The sequence below is a fragment of the Bos taurus genome, chromosome 21 (assembly GCF_002263795.3).
Source record: "Bos taurus isolate L1 Dominette 01449 registration number 42190680 breed Hereford chromosome 21, ARS-UCD2.0, whole genome shotgun sequence".
Classification (NCBI taxonomy): domain Eukaryota; kingdom Metazoa; phylum Chordata; class Mammalia; order Artiodactyla; family Bovidae; genus Bos; species Bos taurus.
Genome location: NC_037348.1, coordinates 8,030,277 through 8,042,295, shown reverse-complemented (window position 1 = coordinate 8,042,295; position 12,019 = coordinate 8,030,277). Strand labels below are relative to the sequence as shown.

The 12,019-nt window shown below is 51.0% G+C and overlaps 1 protein-coding gene across 4 annotated transcripts in view; it reads right to left on the bottom strand.

Annotated features, from left to right (window-relative positions):
- Positions 1-12,019, bottom strand: part of IGF1R (insulin like growth factor 1 receptor) — a 306,876-nt gene that overhangs the window by 44,873 nt on the left and 249,984 nt on the right. For all 4 annotated transcript variants that reach the window (NM_001244612.1, XM_024981603.2, XM_059878944.1 and 1 more), the window contains 3 exon segments: positions 1,218-1,456; positions 2,979-3,105; positions 5,002-5,216. In NM_001244612.1, coding sequence (NP_001231541.1) covers positions 1,218-1,456; positions 2,979-3,105; positions 5,002-5,216 — 581 coding nt within the window.

Here is a 12,019-nt window from a genome sequence, read left to right as displayed (position 1 = left end):
GAGATGTTTCAACAACAGGTGTCACAAAAAAACTGGAGCCGAGGACTAAGCCGTTCTCTGACCACCACCTGTAAGGACAGGCGCCAGATGGGGCCAACGGACTCAACTTGTGCAGTGCTTTGTTTTCCATCTTTGGGGAAAGGAAACAAGTTTCTTAAGAACTGGTCATAGCAAAGAAAGATTTTTATTTTCCCTAAATTAGTCACAATGAATTACTTCCAAATTTTTAGGCTGAACAACTTGTTCTGTTTCCTTGAGCCTCTGCTACATCATCCCAGGCCTAGAATCAGAAGTCTGCATCACATTTATTGATACAAATGCTGTACCATCAGTGACATGATCACAGCCACTTAGAAGAGCATTGGGACGGAACAGGGGAGGGGAGGAGGAGGCAAGAGAACATGAGCAAAAGGATTTCCTGACCAACATTTTTTCCTCTCCCTCTTTGCCATTTAAATTCACTTTGTGCTAGCTTGTATGTGTTGTAACAGCCTACGCATTGTAACAATGGCTATCATCAAAAAATGTTTAAGTGCCTTTTAAAATGATGTGCATTTCCCTACTTCTAACCTGGTATTTATACACTTGGAAAACTGACACAAAAATTTGCTCTCGTTAGTTTCAGATTCTGGAGTTGAGAAATGAGGTAGTTTAGAAAATGGGGATCAGGGGAGAAGGAGGCACATTTTCATCAGCAGTCACTTGCAGTGTCTACCACATGGTTCCTCTCATGCTTTCCAACTTGTGTTTGTTTTCTTGGAACCCTAGGCACTACGGGATGAAGGTGAGAAGCCAGTGAGCCCGAGATAAACTGGAACACCAACCGGCAGGGCTTCAGTTCCCAGAGGTCCAACTATCCAAATAAACAAGAAGGGGAGCCTAGGGGACTGTATCCCGTTGGGGCCTCCCAAAGAAACCAACCCAGCACCTTGACCTGGGCTCACTGGTCCAGGACAATCAGAATGATGATGGAAGAGGGTCCTAAGTCCAGAGAAGATGTCCTGGAAGAGGCTGGGGTATTGGGAGTAGGGGGAGAAAAAAATGATACTGCTAAGGTATTCTCCTGATATACTAAGAAGGCATATAAATGAGAGACACTGGCCCAGGACGGGGGGAGACAATGGGCACAGCTCAGGGACAGCCCTCTGACTACACCTTATCATGAGCGAGGAACGTGAGCTGATGAGGCGGGGACAGCGAGGGCCGTGCGTGGGTACCTGATGCGTTGGTGCGAATGTACAAGATCTCGCTCTTGGCCCCACGGATGTGGTCGTTCTCCACCATGGTGAGGGTCACGGCCTTCACGTAAACGGCGTACTGCGTCCAGGGCTTCAGCCCGTGCAGCAAAATGCCAGGCTCCACGTCCTTGTTGGGCGGGAGGTCCACGTCCACCATGTTCCAGCTGTTGGAGCCGCAGGCGTCCTGCCCGTCATACTCCGTGACGTTTTTAAAGGGGCTGAAACACAAGTCAGCGAAGCTCAGACAGTGCTTTATGGTGCTAACACTGAAGTTCTAAGAACCTCCCTGGGGTGTCCCCCCTTCCACTTTCCATAATGGGGATTCTAGGTAAAACACGTCAGCAATTAGATCTTTATAGAATCAAAGTAAGCTACCAGACTCCAGGTCTCACTTGGTTCTCTATATACTATAGAGTCAAACCCTCTGCCTCAGGAAGAGTTAAGTTCTGTAATTACTGGGATTGGAAACACTGCTCCTGAAAAGTATATACAAATACTCTTTCCCTCTCTTCCCACTGTGGCTTTTTTTTTTTTTTTTTTTTCACCATAAAAAACAAGGGCAGTCACTTAATGCAAACATCAGTTATTGATAAGAATAACTTCTGGAGGAAAATGCCTTTGTCACAGAAAAACAGCTTCTCAAGTACAGCCTCCAAAATCTAATTTGCTCACAAACAATTCTGATTGCTTAAGTATTTTTATCACACTCAAATATTTAGTTTCCAGGTTATCTCAGACACTAATGTCAACCCCTTGGGGAAAGTGCCAGCCGACCCTGCCAGAGCACTGGTAGAATTGTCAAAGAGGATGGTGGCTCTGCACAGATGAGGAGCTGGGCAGGGATCCCATGCCCCTCAGATGGAAGGGCTGGACAGCCACTGGTTTCTGAAACCGGCATTCACACACCCCTCCCGATCGTCGTGACGGCGGATGAGTGACTCCTGTGTGCCGGGACACTGAATGCCTGAGAATCCTGCATCTGGACTTTCTCATGGGCAAGGCACTCCCAGGGCCCCAGCTGGGGCAGGGGAAAGGGTACCAGATGCTGACACCATGGCTCTGGTTCCAGCTCCAGGGAAGGCAGGCACCCGGGAGAGGCATCAAGGCGGGCCCCGGGCAACCAATCATCTGGATACAGGAGGCGCCGGAAGGGAGAGGCGGACCAAGAAGACACTCCTGCCATCAGGAGAGACGGCTGCCCGGGCAGGCAGGTGTCCCCTGAAGGACAAGAAATGCCCCTGGCAGATTCTGGGAGAGATCCTGAAAGGTTCGGGACGTGGAGGTCAGTCTCTCTCCATTTCCCGTGCCTTGTTTGGAGGGCTTACGATCTACAGTCGAGGGCCACATCTGGGGGGAGGGGCCACAGAGATGACGGGAGTGGACTACAGACGCATTTGAGGGTCACCTCGAGGGGGCTGAGCACCCCGATTCGGGCGTCCCTGGACTGTGGGTTAGAGGGCACCAAGGCTACAATGATGCCGCAACCACACGCGCCATCCCAGCTTCTGAATGTTTGGACTGACCTAAGTCACAAAGTAAGTTTTTTGCTTTGGACTTTTTAAATTCAAGCACCTCTAAGCACCCACTGAAGAAGGAAAGGTGTTGAGAAAACACTTTTTCGTTTACAGCTGTCACTGGTGGTCGTGGCTGTCACCGGACAGCAGGGGTTGGCGGTGGGGGGTGGGGGGGGTGGGGGATGAAGCCCGCCCACAGAAGGACGGCCACAGCACAGACACTCACGCTTCCTTGTAGTAGACGGTGAAGCTGATGAGGTCCCGGTAGTCGGGGGGCCGGTACCGGTGCCAGGTGATGATGATTCGGTTCTTCGACGTGGTGGTGGAGGTGAAGTGCAGGACGTCACTTTCACCTGGGGCAGAGGCACACCCGTGAGGGACAGTGATCTCCGCCCTCCCCTCCCACTCGCCCGCGGGCTCATCTGCTCAGGCCACGGCCCTCTCCCCCGAAGCTGGCTGTGTGTGCAAAGCCCCTGTTGGAACGTCTCAGTGACTCTGCCGTCTCCACTAAGGACCCAAACACTGTGCTACAGGGCCTGCAAGGGGCTCCATCCTTTGCTTTCGTTCAGGTGGGGCCCTGGATGTGAACCTGTGGGCGATCCTTAATAACCTGGAAGAGGACTGCTGGCTGCACCAAGGGAGCTTGTCTCTGCTCATGCCTGAGATGTGGGCCACCGAGGGGGCTGGGGACCTTGACGCTGGAAGAGTCTTCTTAGACAAGGTGACACCTGTCTCACCACTGCGGATCTGCCTGGTTGCGTCAGTAACGGGGCAGGTGTGCCATAGGAGGGGAACTTCTTAGTCTGAGCTTGGTACCGACACCCTCCTGCGTGACACCTCCAGGAACTCCCTGGAGGCTCCGGCAGTGCCGACACATAGCGGGGAATGGACTGAGCACTAATAGAGCCCACCTTGCTCGGCACGGCTCCCGTCCTCTGTGGGAGGAGCCTGGGCTGGGGAGCACCACAGGGAGGCTGCCCCAAGTCCCCTCGTGCTCCCGGGCCAGATTCAAACTGCTGAGAACTCGGGGAGGGCTGCTGAAGTCACCCAGGCTGAGACCCGAGCTCTCCTATGAACGGCCCTTTCCACCCGGGGCCCTGTGTTTGCCTGACTCCCTCCCACCACACCCTCCACCCTCAGGGAGGTGAAGCAGAGGCCTGCAACAGTTACAATCCAAGATGTCTGTGGGGCAAAATGTGATGGATTGAGATGGAAAAAATGCTGTAGTTTCCGCTAAAATGTTATTTACAGAGGAAACATTTTTTTTCCCCCAAAAGAAAATAAATGGCTACTGTATTCATGATCCAACAGGTCAGACTGGCTGACTCTGAGCAGAAAAACACTTTGAGAGAGCTATGCGACATCCACTCTGCAATGGTCTAAACAGGAGCGTGGCAAGGGGGGCGTGTGACGCGCAGGGAGAAGGCCCTGCAGCTCTGCGTCGGGTTTCCCTCCTCTAAAACCCCTTCCTGGGCAACTCGAGAGTTTACGGGGTGAATCCCGAGCCCACAAAACAAAGTCCAATGTGGACAGTCTCTAAGATTCTCTCCCACCAGTGTTCACATGTGCACCACCCCGGATCACAGGGGTTAGTCTCCGTTTTTTGCATACTGTCCCTTATCAAAAGCCGATGGTGGAGAAAGCATTTACCTTCATAACCTGATCCAGCCACACAGAAGCACACCGTTTTTAAAAGCAGTTTTACATACAAGGTTAGGTGAGAAACTCACCGCTCAGAGGCAAAACCTTCAAGCAGAAGTCATATAACCAATATAAGATTATAATTATACTGTTCTAAATTTAAAAAGCAGTTATCAGTTCAGGGAGGCAGTCTCTCTCCATTTTCCATGCTGTGCTGGGACCAGGATCCAGGTTGGGGGCCCATGGCCACAGGGGCTGCAGCTGAGCCCCTCTGCCCTCAGACCTCCCCTCCACCCCGGAGACTCAGGGCCAGGCTCACTCCCTCCCAGGGCTGGAGAGGACCAGCTCTCCCCTGGAAAATAATCCAACAGTCTGAGTGAGCATAAAAGATGCTTAACTCTGTGTATTCTGTAAGCACCTCTTTAAAATCTGAGTGAAAAGCCATTTATAAATGTTTATACACAGATGGAACCTATGGAAAATTTACTAATATGAATCTGCCTCACTACTGCCTTTGAAGATGTCCAGGTGTTGGTTTAAGAGGCCTGCATGAAGTGAGGAGGGGCCACAGACAGAAGCCACGGCGCAGTATGGGAGGTCGCACTCACAGGAGGCTCTCTCCCCGTTGTTCCTGGTGTTTATGTCCCCTTTGCTCTGGCGCCCTTTAGTCCCCGTCACTTCCTCCATGCGGTAAATCTCCGAGACACACAATTTGGGATTGAACGCAAAGTACATTTTCCCAGCTTTGATGGTCAGGTTGCGGTGGTCCCAGTCCCACAGCTGCTGCAAGTTCTGGTTGTCAAGGACGTAGAAGGAGTAGTTCCTGGAAGCAGAGAGATCAGCATCAGACCGTTATCCTTTGCCTCCAGCCACCCTGCTCTGGGACTCTTCGCCACCTGGCTCCAGAAAACACCGCCTCTGCCGATCAGAGATGGAATTAAGAGTATCTAAGAAGGAAGAGTCCCTGTTAACAATAGCAACCATATGATTCAAGACTAATGTCAAAACAGATAAAACACTAATTTGATGACCCCGATTACACTTCTCACACTAGAGGCTGCTACTCAAATCATTCTCTAGAAACGCCTCTGGTTATTTCTCTCAAGCAGAGTATGTACAACGCACTTGAAATCAGTCCGCGGGAGAACAGATATGCTCTGTTACTCAACCGGAACAGCTTACATATTTGCTGTAGAAAGCCTGCCATTATCCTCGGGGTTAAATCCTATCCCATCCCCTCCGTGCAGCTCAGCGGGGAGGAGAGAGAACGGGACAGGCAGATGGCTCAGTTCCTCCTTCAGATGCAGCCCACCCTGAAAACTCTCAGCTTTGGTCACTGGAGAAGGTGGGGGAGAAGAAATGGCCCCTGAAGGGCAACTCCCCAGGCCACCCATCCAGGCGACAGCAACTCAGTGTCCAACAAGTTCAGGGTTCAGGGCGCACACAGCTGATTTTCAGAGGGCTGGGGGCTGGGGGCTGGGGGCTGGGGGCTGGGCCCCACCCTGGGGGTTTCTCCTGAGCAGGTCTAGGGGGGTTGAGGATCTGCATTTTTAACCAGCGCTCAGGGGATGCTGACGCTGTACGTGCTGGGACCACACCTGGAGAGGCACCGGTCTAACAGATGCTGAGCACCATGAGGGGCGGGGGCTCCAAAGCTGACCAAGCGAGACGTCTACCCCGGTGGGTGGACCCAGAAGCAGCAGACACGGCCGCCTCTGAAGGCAAGGCGGGGGGACAGCCAGCATCAGCAGCCGCTAGCCTGGGTCTCCCTAGAAACCACACCACCCACACCCCTCGGGGCAGCAGGCGAGCGGACAGCTCCCGCCCGGGGTCTGGACACACCTGCACAACAGGCGGGCAGGGTCACTGCGCACCCCAGTCCGGCACTGACAGGTCTGTTCCCAGCAGACCTCAGACCCCGCCCCTCCCCCCCCGCCCCTCCCCCCCCCCCGCCCCCGCCTGTTTCCTTCTGGGGTTCACTCCAGTGCCCTCTACAAAACTGACTCTAGGCACTGGTGCCACCTTGTATGCGGTTTCCAAGACCCACTCAGGGATCCAACACACACACAGCAGAGAAGAAAGGACCCCGGCCCCCGTTCCCAGAGCCAGGAAGGACCAGAAGGAAGCCCGGCGCGCTCCTCTGCCCTGGGGCGGGGTGCGCTGGGCACCGCCTGGCGCCCGGTGAGGTTCAGGCCTCTACCCGCCAGTCAGCCCACAGGCTGAGCTAAGCGGAAGCCTGGGTCACGCCCAAACTTATTCTCGGGAGTTCCCGGGGCATTACGAGACCGGGCCCAGGACAAGCGGTGAGGTCCACGAGCTGCAGGTACGCACGCACGCACGCAGGTACTCAGCTCCTTCTGCAGTTCCGTCCGTCACTCACGGGTCAGCAGGCGGAGGAAGGGCGTCACCCGAGCGCCCTGCGGGTGTGCAGGGCCCAGGAGGAGCCGCTGCGCCCAGGGGGCATCTGCCCCTGGCCTGAGGCCCAGCCCCTCACGAAGTGCACCTCGCGGGGCCGGGTGGCGGAGGGGCACAGTGAGCCCGCGGGCCGAAAGGCGGCAGCTTGGAAGCCAAGAGGGGCTCCTTCTCACACCCACTGAGGCCTCAGACACATCCCGGGTCACCAAGTCAGCGGCAGAAACGGGCAGGCCAACAAATCCTTTCCTTTCAACGAGAGCTTGCTCCCCAACATAGGAGTATACTGGAAAATGGATGTGAAATATTGTCCAAAGGAACCGAGGCTCAGGCTAGGCACCGCAAAGGCGGGGTTCACCGCACCCCTCCTGGCTGTGTCTGATCCCTCCTAGCCAGGCTGCTGGGGCCGCTGCTCGGAGGAGGGGTGTCCGCAGGTGGAGTCGGATGCCTGCCGGCAAGGGCCGTCCCTGCCCTCGGGCTAGTCCCAGCTCTGAAGGACGCTCTGCGGTGTCACGGCTCCCAGGTGCCCAGGTCGTAACCGCGAGGGACAAAATCTCCTTGTTGGTGCAGAAACCTCTGAGCCGGGAGTGAAGGCCAATTACCCAGGTCAAACTTCTGACTCAACCTAAGATGAGGCTTTTATTTTAGTAAACTAATTTCACTAGCAGGGAACATAACCATACGGAAAATACCTTCTGAACAAAACATCTTCTCCCCCGGGGAGGGAGCATGAATTATAAGGAATTTGACAAATGAATGGCAGGCACACTGAAATTCTGTGTATGTGATTCATCACTTTGAAAAGCGAGATTATCTTTTTACAGTAAACATAAACATTTTTTTTAACAACTCTGAGAAGGCCTGGAGCCCGGATACCAATATCAATAAAACCCGGTCGTTATGGAGCTGGAGTAAGCGACAGAAAATAAAAATAAAACCCTCCTCACAATAATAACCAAGCCATTCACGAGCTGCCCGTCAATACTGTTCTTGTTTTCCCAACCCCAGCTGGCACCCTGCTGCCCTCCCATTCCTTCTGAGATCAGGTGAGGATTACGAGGTGGGAAAAGGCAGAAACTTGTCTGCACATCTTCAACACACTCATAAACACACTTAGATTTTATTGTTTCCTAAAGGAATTAGCTGTTTAACTCAATTGCTCTGTAAATGTGATTTCCTAATTGTTTCTAAGATGACTGCCTTTACATTCAAAATGTATTTTTAAAAACTATCTGGTTATTTTTCTGTCCCTTACACAGACTCTGTGGTGCCTGGATTTTATCTGTGTTAGTGTCCTTTCCCCAGCTCTTAAGGTTGCAAAAAATGTTTGTTCCTATGCTTGGGGTGGGTCCCCAGTGGGAGGTTATTTCCTTGAGGACATCTATGTATTTCCTGCATCAACATCCTAAATGCCCAGCATATATTGTACACCTAACTGTTTTATTTATGGCTCCAGTCTCAGGGCTGTCTTACCTCTGAGTTGTCAACACCACCACCTCCCCGCCTGCTCAGATGAAGGGCAGGAAAGACCGGGAAGCAGAGGAAGGCACAGTGCTGGGGATTCTCCTCGTACTTAGAAGACAACGCCAGGTCCAAGGCTGGAGTGTCATCTCCTGTCTCACTAGACAGCAACTCTAGACAAAGCATTTCTTGAACTTCTCCCCAGCTGGGACAGATGGGGCTGGGGGAGGGCGGGGCAGGAATGAACACTCTCCCCCTTTCCAAACTTCACTGACAGACTGGAAAAAAGCAATCACCATTCGCTTTATTTCTCAGAGAAAAAAAACACAGCCTCTTCCCTGCGGTCCCTAGGGGGCATCAGAACCCAGCACATGGGGGCTGTCCCCAGCACTCCGCAGCAGACGGAGGGCTTGGTCTTGCACAGAGGCTGCCTCTAATCCGTCTGCAGCAGACTGCTTTCGACTACGTCCAAATCTCCTCCGAAGTTCAATATTTACACCAGCCTTGGGGGTTCAGCAAGGGTAGGAATTTATATTCACATGTCTCTAGAACCAAACAGATCCTCTAAAAATGTTTCCTCTTTGAGTGTTTTAAAAACAGCTTTACTGAGGTATAATTTATCTACCAAAAAAATCCAGTCATTGTAAGCTTTTACAGTTCCGGAGCTCAGTAAACTCACACAGGGGTCCAGCCATGCCCACGAGGCAGTGTCGGAGCCTCTCCACCCCTCCTCGCTCTCAGCACTCCCAAAGCTCTTCATTCCCCATGGTGCTCAACCTCTGATTCCACCCCCAGCTCTTCACGGCTTTCTGTCTCCACAGTTTTGCCTTTTCCAGAAATCACCCATTACAACGAATGGGAATCTACAACGTGGAGTCTCTCGTGTCTGGCTTTTTTTCACTTACCCTGATGTTTTTGAGGTTCACTTGTGTTGTGACATTATCGTTGGGCAGGAACCCACTGTGCCACGTTTTATTTACCCACTCATCTGCTGATGGACATTTGGATTGCTTCCAGTGGGGCTTTTATTTGCTGTGGGGTGAGGGGGGATGGTATCATGAATAATACTCCTATGAGCAATCCCGTACGAGTCTTGTGGGGGCATGTTTTCGTTTCTCTTGGGTAGATACTGGGGTAGATCCTGGAACTGCTGAGTCACACGACTGAGTGTATATTTTTTGGAAGTGCCAAAGAAGTGTTAAAGTATAGCCATGTTGCAACCTAATCTTAGAGCTGCAAGAAGATAGAATAAAGCACAGTGTTGCAAAGCCAAGTGGTAGAGACGCCTGACTGCATCCAAGACTCCGATCCTTATAACCCTCCACCTCTGTCTAACGCTTACTCTTTTCAGGGCGACTATCCTTGGTGGCACCAACAAATCTGGAATTTTAACTCATTTATCTGATGCTATCACAAAACAGGGTTGTTCAACATCAGGGAATTTTTTTCAGATAACAGAAATATCCTTTTCAAGGGCTTACAAATTAACCATTTCATGGAAACCTTGTACATGTGTATTCCAAAATCCACTTCCTTCCAAAACAGCACAACTTTGGTCTTAATGTCTAAGGTTATTATTTCAGAAACACACCACCTTACACAGAGTGATGTCCTCAAGGAAGCACTGGCCATCTGAATTCTGCTGGCTTAACTTTAGACTGCCTATGTTGTCTGGCCCCTTTACCCAGAGACAAGCAGCCCTGCCACCTGTTCCCATGTGATTTTGCTCTGTGTCCATCACAGTCCTGGATGTCAGATTCTAGAATCAGCTCACTTTAAGTGAGGAATAAGAGGCCTACTCCAGGCAATGCTCTTGAGTTTCACATTCTGGACTTGACTTTGTAGTCTGGGCTACTCGGGAGACATCTGGGGACAGGTCTCAGTTCCGTTTGGAAAGCAAAGGGTGACACATAAAAAGGATGTATGTACTACCAATTTGTCTGCTCAGCATCAAAGCAAAAGGCTATAAAACTTTCTTCCCACTGCACCAAGTGGAAGCACTTACTTGGTCATGAGAGGTATAAGAAAAATCATACTTTAAGACAACAGTGTGACAAGAAAATATCTAGGCAAAAAATCAAAGTTTTGGGGACATGCTTATGAGAAGAAGAAATAAAGGGGTAAAGCAGTGGTTTCCAATTTGGCACACCCAGAAATTACCTGGCGATCCTTAGAAAAGCACTGATGCTTGGATCCTACCCTTAAACGTTCTGACTGAATTGGGATGGAGTACAACTTGGGCATCAGGATTCCTTAAAAGCCTCTGGATGACTCTTAAGTATAGCAAAGTGTGGGAATCCCTGGGGTAAAAGTCATCTTGGCTTATAGCAAAAGCACACGGAAGTGAAAGGTTCTACTAACACTCTGGTAACTCAAACGTCCTGTGTAGGTTCCGCTGCCTATCCAAATTATAACCTCCACACCTGGGTGCATAGCAGCTTACGTAACCCTAATGCCACCTACCTCTCCAGCATTTTTTGCCAAACACGTCCCAGGACGCCCCAGCTCGTTGCCTCTGCTGCTGCCGGCCTGAAACGCCTTTCTTCACCCTCTGCTCTCTGAGCGTTTCCGGAAACCCCCAAGGCCCGTCTCCAAAGCCACCCAAGGCCCGTCTCCAAAGCCACCTCTTCTCAGAAGCCTGTCTGATCTTTCTCAATCAGATGTCTGACTCTTTTTCATGCCCATGGCATGTGCCTTTTCTTCCCCTGTGGCACTCTGCAAAGTTCGCTCAGCACTGCTGGCATTTATCTATTTATCATCTTCCTTTCTTTTCCGCTTCCTTTGGACTCTTCCTTTCTTTTTTAAGGTTTGAGTGGAAGATTGGCTCTTTTTAACGTTTATTTTGCATTCTTTATAGTTTTAGGTGTACATATAGTGATTCATAGTTTTTACAGTTCACTTTTTTTTTGGCCATACCACGTGGCTTGTGGGATCTTAATTCCGTGACCAGGGATCAAAACTGCATCCCCTGTATTCCTAACCACTGGACCACCATGGAAATCCCCACTATTTTTAAAGGTTACACTCCATTTGTGGTTATTATAAAATATCAGCTATGTCCCCTGTGTTGCACATTTTATCCCTCCCTGTAACTTATTTTATACGTAACAGTTTGTACCTCCTAATCTCCTATCCCTGTACTCCCCACCCCATTCCCCCTCCCCTGCTGGTAACCACGCGTTTGGTCTCTGTATCTGTGTGACTCTTCTTATAGGAGTGAGGGGAGCAGGTGAAGGGGCTGGACCTAACCTCCTTCCTAAGTCTGAGGAGGAGAAATACAGAATTGAGTTGCTACTGCCAAAGCCAGCTGCAGGGGCACTCATCACAAGCAAGGTTACCCAGACCATTTTGGTCATGGGTGAGGAAGGCAGTCAAAGGAACACAGCTCTCGTGTAGAGAAGCTAGGTTCTCAAGTGCTCCAGCTAGAGAGCACTTCCTCCCAGCAACGGCAGGAAGAAATCCAAGGCTGGACGCTCAGTCTCCTCAGAGCAACCAGGACTACTGACGATCAGCAGGCTCACCATTGCCATCCCCTGACAAATAAAGTACTAAGATCAGGGGAGGCCTGAAGCTTCCCTGAGCCTGGAAGTGGCCCAAACACCTAAGAGACGATATGCATCTATCTGTAAGAAGACCCTACTGGGGCTTCTGGCTTTACACAAGGTTCAGATCATAAGAAATACGTCATAAATATTTTTGCAAATAAGAGTCACACTTTAATTTCAGCTACACTTGAGTGCATAATACTTTTAG